Below are 17,500 nucleotides of genomic sequence, written 5' to 3'. Positions count from 1 at the left end.
AATTAGGTGAAATTGAAACTTTTAACCATTTGCAGGTTAAAATACCTCTCAAAATTGGGCAAAATCAAGTGTAGTTTGCTAAGTCACCATTTTGTTTCGTAGTGCCAGTTTCTTTCGGGCAGAGATTTTCTCCTTAGTGTCTTTTCCTGCAATTATTGGCGAGATGTCCTGAGAATTTGCTGTTTCCCAGTTTTTTAGCTTCCTTAATAAAACTTGAGATTACACATTTATTGGTAGACATATTAAACATAATCATTACTAAGTGAATAAGTTTTCCATCAATTATTTTGATTTGATTGATTTAGTAGACACAATATACATTGTCTGTTTTTACATTTTTGTAATTTTATCAATCCATGTAATTCACATGAATTTTAGAAGGGAAGAAACTGATCTGAATACATGTACCTTCTTATGAAAGTTAGTTTCTGCATGTTTTCTACTATCAAGGAAAATTGCTTGTTTAGATGCCCGTATGGAATTTGTTTTGATTTATACCAGCATTATATAAGGATGGACTTTTTGCAGTTCCTGACTAACAGAATAATTGCAATGATTTAAGTTAAGTTGCTTTCAAAAGATGCTTTCCACCATGGAATGCAGCTGTAGAGCACCCTTCTTTAGTATGATATAGTTTTACAGTAACTGTCTGAGAGGAACTGGCACTACAAAACAAAACGGTGACTTGCTCTGTGGCATGCAGAAACTTAGCAAGGTAAAGTCTGCTACGAGCCTAGAAGGCCCATCAGGCCAGGGCCTATCTCTGCCTACTGTAGTATGAAGCACCTGGTAGTATTTCCACTCCCCCCTGGATGGGATTCTAGTCTATTGCAGGGTTACCCCTAGCATTAAATTTGCCGGTACCCATTTATACACCTGGGTGGAGAGAGGCATCATGAGAGTAAAGTGTCTTGCCCAAGAACACAACACAATGTCCCTGGCCAGGACTTGAACCCAGACCACTCAATCCAGAGTCGAGCGCACCAACCATGAGGCTACCGCGCCTCCCACTGAAACTTAGCAAGGATCACTTGCAATTGATTTGGCTCAGTTTTGAGAGGTACATGTATTTTAACCTTCAAATGGTTAAAAGTTTCAATTTCATGTAATTATAGTTTTTTTAAAAATTAATGATGCAAGTTGGTCCGAGTTGATCCGTGCCGACTTTTGTACCTGCCTATTGGCTCAGTGTTTTTGTATGTCTCTGTTATATGTAATACTCCCTGACTGTTATAATAAAAAATAATTTTCCATATGGGCCAAATTGATTCTTTCCTGGCATATGTATAATTTATATAAGGTAAATAACATACTGTGTTGTTTAAAGGAATTATTTGCCAATTAGATAACAGCCTTTTCAAAGTTGTTACAGTTGATTTTTCTTTTGGAAATTTTTTACAAAGTTCTCTTTTTTTAATTCTTTCTGTAACCTCAGGTTCTTCAGAAACAAGAATGCAAACATCTTTACAGCAGGAAGGAGGGAGAGAGACCTGAAAACAAGGCAAAGAACAGATACAAGAACATCCTACCTTGTGAGAATTTACCTTGCATTTGTTTTTTTGTTTATTCCACTGTTTACTTCATTCTTTGTAAAGAGCTACCTTCATCAGAGAAATGTGAGAGAAGACTGACTGACTTCTTCGGGATTGTGTTTTTTATTTGTTTTTAACTAAATTGCACGAAGTACAAAAATCAATGGAATGCCATAATTCAAATTATGCACCATGTGCCACCACTTACTTGATGGAAGGAGTTTTCTTGATGTTATTGTGAGGTCATTTGGATGAATTTGATACATGATACATGTAGGTTCAGATGAATATTATAGAAGTTTATCTTTTACAAAAAGGACAAACTTCAGTGCATTTATCCCTCTGGACGGAACTTTTCATGGATCAGTTATGTGTACAGTGAGCACATGTGCATACAAAAGATTTCTTATAAATGTAGACAAACTATACAATCATGTATATGCATATCTCATTCTGGACCCATTTTGTCCTTTGCCCAACTGTGAAGCAGACAAAGTTTGTGTCAGGCAAATAATTATTTATAAGAAGGGGCCATTTACATGAAGATTCCACAGGAAGGTAAAGGTGTTTACATTTTTTTCCACTCAATAAAGATTTTAAGTATCCTTTATTCCCTTATAAACTTAAACTTAGGCTCATAATTTGTGTGGTTTGAAAAACAATAAAACCTACATTTGTAGATTTATAGGTTTATTAAATTCCTACATCACTAATGGAGACAAAATTGGTTTTTATTCACACAGTTGATCATAGTCGAGTGATTTTACATGACAGAGACCCAAATGTAATTGGATCAGACTACGTCAATGCAAATTTTGTTGGGGTAAGTAAAATAATAATGGAGCTCTGGCCCAAGTGGAGCACCATAATCATAGGAACCCAAGAGTTGCTTTTCTCAGGGTTCTCCCTAGTTTTCAGCGCAACAGGTATGGCACCTTTTCAAACCGGTAAAATAATTGGTTAATGTTGGACATTCTGCAAAGGATAAGTGACTTCTGAGCGTTTGCAGGCGGTAATAAGTGCTCTTACAAGCGGTAAATTTTACCGGTTACCGCCTGATAAGGAAAACCCTGTTTTCTTATGATAATAAGGCTAGCGGTGTTGCTTGTGGGTGCGTAAACATGGCTTTGCCCATTAATTTAATAATATCCTAATGTTAATTTAATAATTAAAAAAATAATAATAATACGCTCAACATGGCGGCTGTTTACAGGGTACATTTTTGATATTGGACATCCTTGTTATGGTCAATTGACAGCTGTCAAGGTGTCAAGGTGTCCACTGACCATATGATAAGCTCAAGTTTATCCGAAAATTCATGTTAATCAAGATGCTCCTTACAGCATTCTGGGAGCATTTGTGACCAAAACTTAAGGCTTTAGAAGGCAAAATTTGAGGTTTTTAAAATGATGCCAGGAAATGATATTGCAGTGGTGAGCAAACTATTCACGGAGAGATCGCATTGAATTCACACAAGCTACTAACAAAGATGACAAATCCCTTCACTGCAGGGAGTTACGTTTCACATAGTTGTCAATAACTGCATCAAAATCCAAGGATATGTCCTTGTGAACAAAGAGCAACAACAGTGCATTTAAGCGTTCTTCTTTCATGGCAGTGAGCTTTTTATCATAATTTTTCATATTTGATATGCATTATATATTCAATTTTTCATATGTGATGTATATCTGTCAAGGCATAATGTATTTGAAATAGGAAAAACTCTGTTCAAAACTGAACTAATCATTACCTAAAGTAAAAGCACCTGATGCACTGTACCACTTGAAAGTCGGTTGGTTAACAAGGAAAAAACTACAGAAGCTCTCGGTCCCCCACTAAATCCCCCCCCCCCCCGCCCCCGAGACTATCTCTTTTCCTGTAGTCATGTGCAGAAGTAAAGTCATCACAAAAAAGCTGTTTAATCATATATAGACTTGATCAATTCTCTATCCAACTACGTGATATGTGAATTCCCAAAAGAACGTTACGTGATTTGTGAATGTAGGGAAAATTAACCTGTGCTTCGAGATCCAGACCCCCCCCCCACTTCCTGACCCTGCTTTGGCATATCTTAAGATTTTAAATTTTGAATGAGATAAGGATCCACGATGCCTGGCCGACCTATGACAGAAAAAACTTGCTTTAGATTGTTTTATGTTGTTTTGTTTTTAATTTGATTGCTTTTTGTCAAGGCTAAACAAAAAAAAATCAAAATTGTTTTATCCTGTAAATTGGTCGTTTAAGTAAGTAAGGCCAGTAAGAATAAATGACCCACATGCTCTGCTTTTATGCTTGACTAAATCTATATATTAATCCTTGATGTTACTTGATGGTACAGGCCTACCTCCTCCCATCCCTTGTTTTGTGTATCTGCCATCATTTCAAAGGTGAACTCAAAGCATGCTAGTGCAAGGAATTGGCTTGCATAACTAACTTTGAAATATTGGAAAAGATAACTTCAAAAATATAATCAGTTGATACCGCTTACTAAGTGAATTTGAGGGCTGTACTGTAAGGTGACATCTTTATATCCTTTTCAATGTATGTTAGCACTTGGGCAAGAATAATTTCACAGGAAAAAATGAACTGTAAATTACAGTACTGTCAGAGAAACCAGGGTTATTAATATTTATATATGTCTTGGTCTTTCAAATTTATCAGTGAAAAGTAACTTTTAAACAAACAGGCTGTACTTTCAGAGAGGTAATAATAGTAATAATAATAATCATCATCATCATCATCATCAAAAGGAATTAAACAATGAAATCAATGTGAAACTTTGAGGGGAATCCATAACTCTTGGCCTTGCAGTCAGAGTAATAAAAACTCTAACCTTGCTCAAATTTTCATGCAAAAATGTCTGTATCAAAACAAGGGCCATATAGTACTTGTAGGGTTCAACTATAAAATGTGTTACTGTCCCACAGCCAAGTGACTGTGAAGAATCTGCCAAGCGATACATAGCTGCTCAAGGATGCCTTCCAAGCACTGTTGAAGATTTCTGGAATATGGTTTTTCAGGAGAACAGCCGAATCATTGTCATGACAACAAAAGAAGTGGAGAGGGGAAGGGTAAGTGTTGCTAATACAAATAATGGCATTTTATCTTTAGAAAAATGGGGTAATAAAGCTACTTAAGCACATTATTCCAGTTTTGTTTTACTCAGTTCTTTATTCAAGGTCACGCAGCATTTTACAAAATTCAGGCAAATGTATGGTAAAGGAAATCTGCTGAAATTTACAACAGTTGATGAGTTTTTGGAAGGGCCAGTAATGTTTCCGTCTTCATGTCCAAGTAGGAAAATTCATCTTCTTAGTTAAGTGACTTTGAGGACGACTTCCATTCAGGTTGTTGAAATGCCAACAGTCAATCTTAGGAATCTCTTACCCAAACGATTTTTCTCAGATGAGTTATTTCAATTAAATAACTCATAGAATATACCATACTGGCAAAGCTATTTCAATGATACATGTTATGGCTGTTTCTTTCACAGAACAAGTGCACACGTTATTGGCCTGATCCAGATACCACAAAGGAAGTCAACTCTTTCCACATCAGATACCTGCAAGAGTTTGAGTACAGTGATTATACTCTACGGGAGTTTGAACTGACATCTGACACCAATGTGAGTGTAACTTTTTCATTTTTTTAGTTTAACCTTTGGATGTCTGTGAACACAAAAGGTAGACATGAAAAAAGGTTGGAAAAGTTGTTGCGTGGGCTACCACAGCTGTATTTAAATTAAGTTTTTGGTCTGGGTGACTGTGTGTGTGTTTCTAGAAGCCCCATTACTTCTCCATTTTATGCAGGAGCGATCATTCTCTCTAGTTAGTGAGAGCCATGGGCCTACTCCATGTTTTCGTTGACAAACCTTTTTTGTACCTGTACTTTACAATGCATTTTGCATGCATCTTGTTTCAGGACCTTTGCACAGAGCTATCCCCGTGCTAAGACCAATTAAATGTAGAGGTTGTCTTAAGACCTTTGCACCTGTCTATCATCAACCCATCATGACTCAACGCAAGCCTGGAAATGTGGCGGAAACTAAAATTGTTTTGGCCTTTATTTTTTTTCACCTTATTATTAATAAAAAGGAAGCAGCTTTGTCATAGTCCCCAAGTTTATTAATTAAACACAGTCTCAGTTGTATGCTAATAAGTCATATAAGCTTACATGTACCTGTAATATGTTTGTTTTTTTCTTCTTTGCTAGCCAATCCCTCGGACAATTTATCAATTTCATTACATTGGCTGGCCTGATCATGGTGTTCCTAAGGATCCGAGTCCTGTGTTAAACATTCTTCACGAAGTCAATACGAGACAACAGTCCATCCCTTCAGCTGGGCCAATTATAGTGCATTGCAGGTAATAGAGCTCTTAATTATATGACTAGCTCTGTAAGCCAGCAAGATGAACCGAATCCCGCGCTGTGATTGGCTACCCGAGCTGGAAAGATGGAGCTAATCTTGCCCACTCAGGCTTTCTCGCTTGGTCATTTTTTGGTGTTTTTTTTCCTATATAATAAATCCTTTATTGACCAAGCTTGTTCGGTCAAGATGGCTGGATGTTTTTTGCGTGTTTACGAACCTTGACTTTGTCTCGGTCCGTAAACATGCAAAAAAAGAACTTGGCCAATATCCAGCCATCTTGACCTCACGCTTGGTCAGTAACCCATACATAGTGATGCCATGAAAATGGTTTGCTCTTACTGTACGCAACGTGCGGATGTTGTCGCGTAGCCAAGGGTTAGGATTCTCGTCGTGAGTACATTGATTTCACAACATAGACCAAAGGATGCCATTCTTTATTTTGTCCTGATCGTCCATTAAAATAGTTTTGTAATCTTTTGTCTCTTGCTTTCTGTTCCAATAAAAATTAAATTAAAAAAATAATTACTGGACTTAATTTTATTCAGAAGCAACTAAAAGGTCTTCAATTGAGCGCGCCGGTCACGTCAGCTCATGAATGAAAAGACCAGAATTCAAAAAACGTTTCTGCTGATTTTGCTCACTTTTGCTCTAATTCTTTTGTAGAAGGAATATAAACATACATCTTCTATTCACGAAAACTACGAAAATTTTGCACATACTGTTGAATGGTCATTTAAATCGGTCTCCCCTGGCCTGTAGTTCCACATGCTCACGGACTTTATTGTGTTGGAAATGAGACCAACGAGTCCGCTAGGTTCCGACAATTAACTGTTTATTATTTTCCAAGTTTGGTTTCCCTCGTTACAACTGTACTCTCGCTCGAATCGCACTGCTCACAGACCTCTCATTCGAATCACAGATTTTCCACACCTTAAGTAACGTCATGCGATAGTTGCGTTCAGTAACAAATTCGATTTGCAATCTCCACTGAGTCAGAAATTTCCTGGTCATCAACCTTGAACACAGAGTTGAGTTTAGGTCTCAATTTCTTACGGTCATACTGTGCCTGACGAAATATTAGTAAATCAAAAACATTGATATCCTCACAGCCGTACAACCAGCCTTGCATTATTATTTTGTTTTTAATCTACGAAATTTTGGAGGTTAGATCTCCCAAGTTCCGGTGCTTCCACTTTGTTTAGCTGACCCTTGCACAAACAATTGTCTACAAGCACTTTATTTAGCATTTTCCCCTGATTTGCATTTATTTGTTAGGTAAAAGTACATTTTATATCAATTGCAGTGACTTAACACTTCAGAAGAGACATCCTGTTGCTTTTATTTCACATATTTCAAAATCTTGATCTTTTTCTTAGGAAAACTGTAGTAAACCACCTTAATTTTTCGCAGGTAGTGCCTTCATGTATGACAACTATTTAAAAATTATCCTTCGAAATTGCGCGGAATATCGCCTGATACTTAGCTGACGAGGCCGTAGGCCGAGTTGGCTAAAATCAGGCGATATTCCAAAAGATTGAGCAGGATAATTGTTATATTATATTTTCTTCGTTTATTGGAAAAAAAGCGGGAAAAACTACCATTTTTCATCGCGACACACAAAATTACGTATATCGCAGGATATCTGTTAAAGACGCACGACAAATATTGAGCGCGCTATGACCATATTTGGACATAGTCACAATGTGTTGAATAATAATCTTGGATGGCTTGCTGGCTGGCTGGAGGTTACTGAAGACGCCCAGCCTGTTAATTTGTAATTTGCTGTGAGTGATTTGTAATTGCTATGAGTGATTTGAATTTGTTGTGAGTGATTTGAATTTGCTGTGAGTGATTTGGTTTTGGTGTGACAGTTGAGGGCCACCATAGAAGGGGGGTTCCTAAATGGCAGATTTATGGCATTGAAAGGAATGAAAGGGGTTTTCATGTTGAGAGATGAATAGGAAATGACTCCACAATTTTGTCCAGGATTGTAGCTTGAACATACAATAAACAGAACTGCGCTGGTTTGAGCCGTAATCAAAGTGAGCTGTATTTATAACATTTTATCAAGTGCGGTGTTACGTTCAACACGGAAACCAAATGAAAAACTCTTTGGTAACTTATGGGTTCAACAAATACAGAGAAGGCATCGAACACCTTAAGTGTATCTGTGATCTCTGTTGTCTGGCTATTTGTATTTATTTGTACTCAACTCTGCATTTATAATTATTACCAAAGATTAAAAAACTAAAGGAACTCAAAATGGGACAGGACATTCCGCAACTATAAATTTCCCACCAGTGAACTCTTTCCTTGAATAGTGAAGCAAAAAATGGACAACTAGCTTTTTTTTCAAATAATTTTTGAGCAACGAGAATTAGTCAAATTTCCAATTGATTTTTACCTGAAGACTGTGCAGAGTTGCGGACGAATAAATAACATATCACATATCCAGTCAAGGTGTTCTATTCCTTACTTAAGGCTCTGAGTTTGATATCCATTCAGAAAAAGTTACCAGATAATTTTCCATTTGGTTTCAGTGATGTACATAACATCACAGTTAGTAAAATATTAGAAATACAGCTCATATCCGACGGCGAAAGATGCAATTGTTGTCGAAGTCCAACTCGTCGCTTTCAAGATTCCAGATGTCTATTTTTCACCACCTGTCTTGTTTATCCAATCGACGCTCCATTCTTGAGCTCCATAAGGGTATATTTTGTTTAAAGATCCACCAAAACGCCATTCGCGTTACAATGACTTCGACGCAATTGCAGGTTAAATATTCTACTGTGTCCACCAGATAAATCTACGCATTCTACTACCTCCTGAAACCTACCAAAAGTACGCGCAGAAGACTCTACGCGCAGACACTGCCTAGCAGGGGAGTGACAGGAAAGACTTTTCCCGACAAGGAAAAAAAAGTGAAAGAGAAAACAAATAAATTTAACTCGTTTTCCGACTGGATTGCCATATAGTAACCCAGTAATGAAGAAATGTGTCGATTTTTAAGTCTCAAAGGAATGCATTATATCGTTGCCATGGTAACGGTATTTTGGAAGCAAATGTGATATGAAAACTCTATGATCTACTTACCCTGGCCAAATATCGTCTTGATATGACGACCGTAACTCTATCGAAGTGCAGAATTTGGTTATTTTTGTGAGAAAAAAAATATCTTTCGAGCCTCCTAATGGCCTGCTGGAAGACTAAACAATGCACGCACTTGTGATGTGCTGGAGAAGATGATTCACTCTGCACATACCTCTTGTTGTTGACTAGTACCAAAATAGAAAACCGATTTGTACGCTTGCAAACAGTAACGTTTCCCCATGTAGAGACTGTTTTTTATTCTTTCCAGTTTCATTGTTCAATTCACTTATTCGATGACTTTCTTTTTTGCAGTGCTGGAATTGGCCGCACGGGTACATTCATTGTTATAGATACCCTTGTCAACATGATCAAAGAGCAAGGTAACGTTGCATCCTCAATATGTCCACATTCTCTTTTGTAGTTTTAGAACTGTTTAGGGCGAAGGCAGGAGGTCTCAGCAGGCATATCAGTTTGGTGCTTTGTTCCTTGTAACCACTTCGCATGTAAATATTGTGAACGAAAAATCAGTGACTTTGAGGAAGGACGTTCCCTGAAATCTAGCTTCTCTCAGAAGATCTCAGCATTAGGCACACAAACATGTCGGCATACAATAGCTTTCTTTAATTTTCATTTCCTTCTGCTTGAGGTCTTAAGTCCCGACGTGCAAAATGACTTGATCTGGCGAAAACTCCAAGTTAGGTTTAAGATAATCCTTCATGGCTTTTGTGGTGGCACCAGAGAACAACTTTACCACTACCCGATGGCCAACAGCTTTCCCTAGCTGCGTACCGTGAATAATTTTTATTATAGAGTCACCAATCAATAGGGTGGTCTGTACTTTTTCTGACATAGAATTTTCGTCATTAGCATTGGGTCGTCTTTCTTTGCTTTCCTTTGTTTTGGTTCTTTCCCCTTTCCTTCTTAGCGCCAACGACTTGCCCACCCTGCGAGCAGAGCCTCCTTTTGTCTTTTTCTTCACTGAGGAGGAGAAAAGTAGGCTCTGCCCGAATCGCGTCAACTCTTTGAAGCCGCCGCAGCCCGAGCTTCTGGACTAGTCAATCTTGTTTTCTTTCGTCAAACCGGTTATTCCAGTGCGAGCGTCCGTTTAGTGACAAAACCGATGGTTATAATTGAGCCCGCTGTACCATGAAAAACCAAGATGGCGGCGAGATCTGGCAAATTAGGCTTGGGTTCGAGACTGTATCCTGGCAACATGCAGCGCATATTCAATAAAGATCTTATTCGATTCATGCAGAGCCTTTCTCGAGAACGCCAAAATCGAGGAAGCAAACGAAAGGCTCTGCTTGCAGGGTGCGACTTGCCATTCTTTCTTATCTGGACGCTCATTGGGCCGAGAACATCTCACGTCGTCCGCTTTCAATACAGTTTGCCTAATTGCTGTCATCAAGCTTTTGTTTTCATCGATAAGGATAAAAGCTTTGAACTTATTTCATGCTTTTATGGCGAGATTCTAACTCTTACAACCTTTGTTTGAGGGTCTCAGTTTCTTTCTGGAGTGACGAAACGGTCTTATTTTCATAGGACGAACTTGCCGTTAATTTCAGCTTCGATTTTATGATGGCATACCTCTCTCTCACTCTGATTTCTATAAATGAGTATATTTCTTGATCTTTGATATGCGAGTTCGTCTTGATAAATTTATTCTTAACTTGTGAGTGTTTGTGATCATTTTCAAACGTTTGGGAGATATGTTCAGATATCATGGCGGCGCGCAAACGTTCCAACAAAGTACACTTATTTCCACTCTTCTTGCGTCCCCATTTATCTAGCTTAGCCTTTAGTTCTTCAGTTTTCAGGGAAAGGATATCTTACCGTTTAGAATACCAAACCGGTGTCATCTTCTCCCATTGTCATCGAAAGTTCGATAGGTTCGTCAAGTCCATCAACTATATCAACTTGTCCGACTTCAGTTTCTTGATCTACTTCGCAGAAATCGGGTCTACCTTAGCCTTCTTGATGTCTTTTAAGTCCGTACGTTCTTTGAGATAACTTGTGATCTTCTTCCGATCTATTTTCCATGCCATTTATTGATAACCACTAAACCTCCTAATCTTCCTTTTTCCTGGGATCATCCACCATACCTTGAGTCTTCCAATGATGAAAAACTGTGACCGAGGTCTTGAAAATGCTGCCTGAGGCCGCAGGCCGAGGGGACCTTTTTCAAGACCGCACCGCGCTTGATAGCGAATATAGTATTAAAGCGACTTAAAAACTGAACGTTTCAAAGAGAAATGCTCTTATTTGAATCTCCAAACCTCTTGTCTAATAAAAAGTAACTTCTGTATGTAAACGGATTCGGTGTTAAAAAAAAAATGGAAATTTAAGGTCATCACACAAGCTCACACAACCAAGGCTAGGATTCCGCCCGCCGTGAGCGGGCATGATGAGAAAATTCCGCCCGCTCCGGGAACCAATCATATTGCAGTGCTCACGCATGCGAAATATTATCTTCCGGTTGCCGTCCGCCTCTCAAAATCGTCGCATGCCTAAGCTGCCTAATATGAAACTGTGATGATTCTTTTCCTTAGAAACTCTTTTGAATGTCTGTCTGTCATATATTCTTGCTTGTTCTTTCTATCACATTTATAGAATTATTAGTCTTCTTTCCAACGGTTGAAAATACGTTTAAACGAATAGGTTTTGTTTTTCAAATACAGGTCTGGATTGTGAAATTGATATTTCCAAAAGCATTCAGAATGTGAGAGCTCAGAGATCTGGTATGGTGCAAACAGAGGTTAGTCAGCTATTGTATTTTTTCCTGAAATCTTAACTGTTTCTTAACTGTCAGTTTGATTTAGAAGACGCATAAACTCAAATAAACCAATCAGGAATCGAGGCAGCCCACACAAAACCCGCGGGGAGTCGTCACTAGTGGCTTCCAACGTTTTTCTAACTGATTGACACTATAGTAAAGCAAATCGAAAGCCTTCTGTAAAAATGCAGTTTTCATTTGAGTTACTGAAGTTTCGTAAAGGAGGCATTGTGAGGGAAGAAGGTAAAACAGCGGACATGTTGGAGGAGCAAGAGATTATTTTCTGCAACGTGAACTAACACGCTCCGAAATAGCCAGAGTTATTACTTCACCCAGTTGCTACTGGGGGCTAGCGAAATTAAATGAGGCAATCGCAGTGAGGCCGACTCTCCACTCTAAACGCGGGAAAAGTAGTGTATTCAGGTCATACTTTTGCTTTTGACTGGGAAGGAATGTGGTGCAAAAATAGACCAATTTCGATGTATTAAAATTCAGTTCTAAACAAAAGACATCATCTCGAGGCTCTGGGGAATAAATATAAGGATTTGTGTGAGTTTGCTCCCCAGAGCCTCGAGATGATGCCTTTTGTTTGGGACTGAATTTTAATACGTCGAAAGTGTGAATTGTAAGCCATTTACAGAGGAAGTTAATAACTAAGTTGTTCTTTCAGTTTTGTCTTTTTTTTTGCTTCCCAGGCGCAGTATGAGTTCATTTACAAAGCCATTCAGCATTATATCAGCACAGAGACTGCAAGACTGAACAGTGACAACGTAAGCCAGCTCGTTTGTTGTTTTTATCGTCTATGATCGATAGTTTACACAAAACTGTTTCTCAAACATTTGCTTTGAATTAACTGATTATCTTTTTTTTTCTGTTTCGACTTTTTAGCCCAACCTAGCAGTGTATGGCAATTTGGCAAATGTGAGGAAAAACGGAGAAACAGAACCACCTCCTCCAATTCCGGTTTACAAACCGGCAGATAAGCCCCTCGCAAGGTCAGTTTACCACTTTACTACCAACTTGCTGGTACTAAAGCACCTATTTTCATTTATCGCTAAGTAAAATATGAAAAAAAATACGTAACGCAAACTGTCACAGTGCTGTATTTTCGATCGCGTTTTCCAGTTATTTGGTTTTCACTTTTTCTCATTCTCTCGTTCGCTTCTCCCATAATTTGTTGGTGGCTTAAGTGTAGGTGTCACCAAGCGGTAGAAACGGGTGGCTTGATACATGTACTTCGGCGAGCTTTTAATATCCGGGATAAAGTCTAGATAACTCTCAACTTCCTGTTCGTCTTCTTACTGTCGTAGAAGCTTGGTTACTCTAGCGACTGTATGACAAAGACTTAGGAGTTCGTCAATCTTTTAGTAATTGTAGTTAATGGCTGATGACAGTAGTTGTACTTACATAATTTCTCTTTGTAGGCCTGTAAAGGAGGATGATTCTCCAAACTTACCACCGCGCGTAAGTATCATTGGTGTACCTGGAAGAATTGTGCTTTGCAAAGTTGTTTATATTCTCTAAAAAATCCCCTAGTACTGAGTACAATTAAGGTGCGCCATCTAGGACGAATCAGGTGATCAAGATTATACATTTGTGTTTTGCATTGTCTGGGAAAACAACCAATAGCATGACGCCTCTTTATTGACTCTTTATTGGCTCGGTGAATATCGGTGAATGAAAACCTCGACTTCGTCCCTTTTTTTATTCACCGATATTCCCCTCGCCACGGTGCGAATAGTTGTTAAATGGCATCTTAAACCAGGTTACAGGCAGGTTTAGACCTCGTTTATCTGTGGACTTGTACTTTTTTGAGTCATGAACGAGTTCGCACACTACAGGCAGCTAAACGTCAGCGTGGAAGACAAATTCGACATCTAAGAGACCGTTTGAGCCCCCCGTGAAGAATTTTGGGATGGTAATTTTTCGCGGCGATTTCGTTTTAAGAAAGAACCAGTAATTTATTTTATTAGTATTTGAAAGAAAGCCTTGAGCACCATATTCAACGACGACTCCTTCTTTTCCTTTTACCTATTCTCGCTAAAACTTGTCCTTCTCGTTTTATCTGTGGATATGACTGATGATGATGCAGATGAATTTGATAAATTTGAATATGTAATATGTGACACTTGTAGGAAAACAATAGCGCGACTTTCTAAACCACAATTCAGTCGTGAACGCCGAGCGCTTCGCCTCGTCTTCCTTTTGATAATGCATATTTAACCAAGTTTATAGGTGGTCTATGAAGCCCTCGTCTAAACTTCGATTAAGCTTTAAGCCACGTCCAACTAAGGATTTATTAATAATAAAGTATTCTCGTTTGTCTCACGATGTGGTCACTTGTGATGTAGATCGCGACGTTTCCACTGCATACTGCTAGTCTTCATTAGGCGATGAGGTCGACTGGTTACGCGTCACCTTTTAAGGAGGATGCTCCGCTGTGATTTGTTGGTTTTCAGCAGCTGTGATTGGTGCATTTCGATCCTCGCTGTTTCGGTGTGTTGTTCCTTCGCCGGTCCGCTGTCGTACGGTTCTCCTGTTGCTGTGTTTCTTGATCGTGGGCATCCATGCTTCCGGAATTTCTATTCCACTATCCCTGTTGATGTTGTTAGGGTGAAGTCTCTTTGACCCTGCGTGTGTACCAGTGTGGATCACGATCAATGAACTTTACTTCGTTCCAAAGCGGGTTGTGTCCGGTGTTGTTAGCGTGTTCTGAAACGGCGGAGGTCTGGGTACGGGCAAGTCGGATGTCTCGCTCATGTTCTTTGATTCTATCTTGCATAGGTCTTCCAGTCTTCTCTAGACTTAACCGCATTCACAGGGAATCCTGTAAACCACGCCATCTTATTTAGTCGGCTCGACGGCGTCTTTCTGTCGTACTAGATGTGATCTTAATGTAGTCTCCGACTTGAAAACAGCGCGTATGCTCTGTTGCTGTAGGCAGCGGAGAAGTTGTTCGGATAGGCCTTTGACATAGGGTAAAAACGCAGTAGACTTGAACTCGATTGTGGGCTCAGCACTGCTACTTGGTTTCCTGGCCCCAGTTGTTCAAACGATGGATAGCGCTATCCGCCGGATAAATCACTATCCAGTGGATAAACACTAGCAAAACCGATTGCGCTAACCAATGGATAGTGATTTATCTGGAGGATAGCGTTATGCACCTTTTAAACAACTGGGGCCTGGTCTTGGGGATTTTCTGCAAGAAAGAAAGAGGGTAACCATTAGAGACAAGAACAGAGACAGGTGTTTCTTCTCCTTGGAGATAACAGAGGGTTTTGTTACGAGACGTTTGGCGCGCTCGTAGAGGCACTTGACAATTGACAATACCGCGTTTTACTGATTGCGGGTGGTGGGAATCATACGCTAAGTACTGATCAGTGTGCGTAGGCTTCCTGTACACGCTGGTGGTGAGGCGGCCGTCCGGTTCTCTTGAAACTGCGGTGTCAAGGAAAGCGAGTTTGTAGTCGTTCTCTGTCTCCATGGTGAAGCGAATGGAAGGCTGCTGGTTGTTCAGATGCTGTAAGAAGCTATCAACGTTTCCGCGATCCAGGATGGTGAAAGTGTCGTCAACGTAGCGTTTCCAGATCCTAGGTTTGTAGGCCGAGGTAGTTATTGCCTGTTGTTCGAAACTCTCCATGTATAGGTTAGCAATAACAGCGGAGACCGGGCCTCCCATGGCTGCTCCTTCTAATTGTTCGTAAATTGATCCGTTATACTGGAAGTATGTGGATCTCAATACGAAATTCAGGAGGTCAGCGATCTGAAAAGGTGTTAGTGTCGTGCGGTCCGCAAGGCTGGGGTCGTCCTCTAGTTTCTTTAGCGCGGTTTGTACAGCGGCGTCGATAGGAATGTTCGTAAACAGCGACTCTACGTCGAAAGACACCATGATTTCGTTGTCTAGGATAATCTCGCTGCTAATGTTGGATACGAAATGAGCTGAATTAGTCACCGTGAAACCCGAGTTACCTGTTAAATGAGATACGATGTTAGCTAAGTAAGCAGATAAACCATATGCTAAGGTGTTAACGGATGACACAATAGGTCTTAACGATACATCGGCCTTGTGAATCTTTGGTAAACCGTAGATTCTAGGCGGCTGCTTGTTTCGAGGTCTCATTTTGTTGTAAACGGCCTCTGATAGATATCCGCTTCGCTTCATGTTAGTAGATTTTCGGGCAAACTTCCGGGTCAGAAGGTCTGTCGGGTCTTTGTTGAGCAGCTGGTACGGTCCGTTCTCGATAAGGGTAGACGTCTTAGTGTGATAGGAGTTGGCATCCATGACTACACTGGCAGTGACTGCTTGTTCAGCGTCGAGTTGTCTGGCGGCTGATTCGACCTTGGCGATGATCTCCGTGGCAGGGATGTACGCAGGAGTTACGGCGAAGTTCAGTCCTTTCTTCAGCGGGGCTATCGTGGCATCGTCGAGGGACCTAGAAGATAAATTAATAACCCAGTTAGTTTTGTCAGCATACGGGATACGGCATCAATTGGTGACGTAGCCGCCTGTTTCTCGCGCAGAAGTTTATCAAATTTCTGCTTTTGTCTGTCTTTGGTGGTGTTAAAGACTCGCTGGGTGTTGGTCTTGATCTGTTCTATTATCCTGTTGGTGTCGTTTGTCGAGAGAGTGGATTTTATACTCTGTGCTGTCCTTGCTCATTTTAATAATCGGCCCATTAAGTCTGTACCGTCAGTGGAAGTATTCTTGTACACATCGTTTGACTTCCTTCCAAGTAATAGGCCATTTTTAAAATATCAAATATTGACCTTGATGTTGAGGAAGTGAGGACAAAAACAATAGGAACACGTTGGAGTGAATGTGAAAAATATTTAAATATCATCCACTTTCCTTTGTCTTTGTCCTCTATACCTTTCTTTCAACCTGAATTTTAATATATCGAAAAAGGCCTATTGAAACGTCACTACCTGAGATATGTGCAGAAATGCAGGTGGCAATAGGCCCTTTCCGAGTTCATGTCTGCCTCCTCTTCAAAGCGAGTCTAAGTACGAAGTTTTTCTTATGAAAATTAGTTTTTCATTCATATGTAAAGTAGAAACTAATTACCATCACAAAAACTTCGCACTTAAACTCGCTTTAAAGAGGAGGCAGACTTGAACTCAGAAATGGCCTATTAGATTAAGTCGATGATTTTGTAAGTGGCATGAAGTGTCCCCAAGCTCTTCTCCACTGTTTTCAACATCACTCAAGTCTGGGGAATACGACAATTATCGTCACAAAGTGTACCTACTGGCTAAGTTTTTGTGGTCTCTCAAGCACAAGGGGAAAAACAACCTTTTGTTATGTTACCCTGAGCCGAAAATATCGCTTAACTCGCCTTTAGCTTCCACTATCCTATTGCTAGAAATAGGTAAGCAATGGCTTAGATAAAACAGGTGGAAACAACTAAGGTTAATAATGTTTTTTTTATTAACAATTTTAGTGAGAAAATTTTAATATTCTATTGGCTATAACTTATGTGCCGGCGTTTGCAAATTTTCGGGGCCATGATGGGAGGACAGTGCCCCTCCAAACGAAGGGTGTCTTTTTTCGGAAATTCCCCCCCTTTTTTGGCCGGTATCCTTTTTTGCACTACAGTTGTTTTACTACGTTTTTTTTTTTTGTTTCACGCTGAGCCTTTTAAGACCTGGATCCTGGGTCCCCCCTTTTTTTTTTTTACAGCTTTGTTTTTTGACGTAACCTCCCACCACCGCTGGCTTGCCGAGGAAAGTTGG

General features: G+C 39.7%; 2 protein-coding genes across 2 annotated transcripts in view; one reads left to right on the top strand and one right to left on the bottom strand.

Moving 5' to 3' along the window:
* Nucleotides 1-13,328, top strand: part of LOC137975202 (tyrosine-protein phosphatase non-receptor type 11-like) — a 27,086-nt gene extending 13,758 nt beyond the window's left edge. The window contains exons 7-16 of the mRNA XM_068822290.1: nucleotides 1,436-1,532; nucleotides 2,276-2,355; nucleotides 4,460-4,603; nucleotides 5,026-5,157; nucleotides 5,745-5,896; nucleotides 9,307-9,374; nucleotides 11,673-11,749; nucleotides 12,463-12,537; nucleotides 12,656-12,762; nucleotides 13,192-13,328. Of these exons, the coding sequence (XP_068678391.1) occupies nucleotides 1,436-1,532; nucleotides 2,276-2,355; nucleotides 4,460-4,603; nucleotides 5,026-5,157; nucleotides 5,745-5,896; nucleotides 9,307-9,374; nucleotides 11,673-11,749; nucleotides 12,463-12,537; nucleotides 12,656-12,762; nucleotides 13,192-13,291 (1,032 nt within the window). The 3' untranslated portion in view covers nucleotides 13,292-13,328. The remainder of the gene's footprint in view (nucleotides 1-1,435; nucleotides 1,533-2,275; nucleotides 2,356-4,459; nucleotides 4,604-5,025; nucleotides 5,158-5,744; nucleotides 5,897-9,306; nucleotides 9,375-11,672; nucleotides 11,750-12,462; nucleotides 12,538-12,655; nucleotides 12,763-13,191) is intronic.
* On the bottom strand, nucleotides 13,318-16,765 carry LOC137975203 (uncharacterized). Its single transcript, XM_068822291.1, has one exon. The coding sequence runs from the start codon at nucleotides 16,047-16,049 to the stop codon at nucleotides 14,907-14,909; it is 1,143 nt and encodes a 380-aa protein (XP_068678392.1). The 5' UTR covers nucleotides 16,050-16,765; the 3' UTR covers nucleotides 13,318-14,906.
* Nucleotides 16,766-17,500: the final 735 nt, after the last annotated feature.

This window comes from Montipora foliosa, chromosome 11, assembly GCF_036669935.1.
Source record: "Montipora foliosa isolate CH-2021 chromosome 11, ASM3666993v2, whole genome shotgun sequence".
Lineage (NCBI taxonomy): Eukaryota > Metazoa > Cnidaria > Anthozoa > Scleractinia > Acroporidae > Montipora > Montipora foliosa.
This window is presented reverse-complemented; position numbering and strand designations above follow the sequence as displayed.

What these genes read in the sequence shown, in the direction of transcription:
- LOC137975203 (XM_068822291.1), bottom strand. Translation starts at nt 16,049, where the DNA reads ATGGATGCCAACTCCTATCACACTAAGACGTCTACCCTTATCGAGAAC.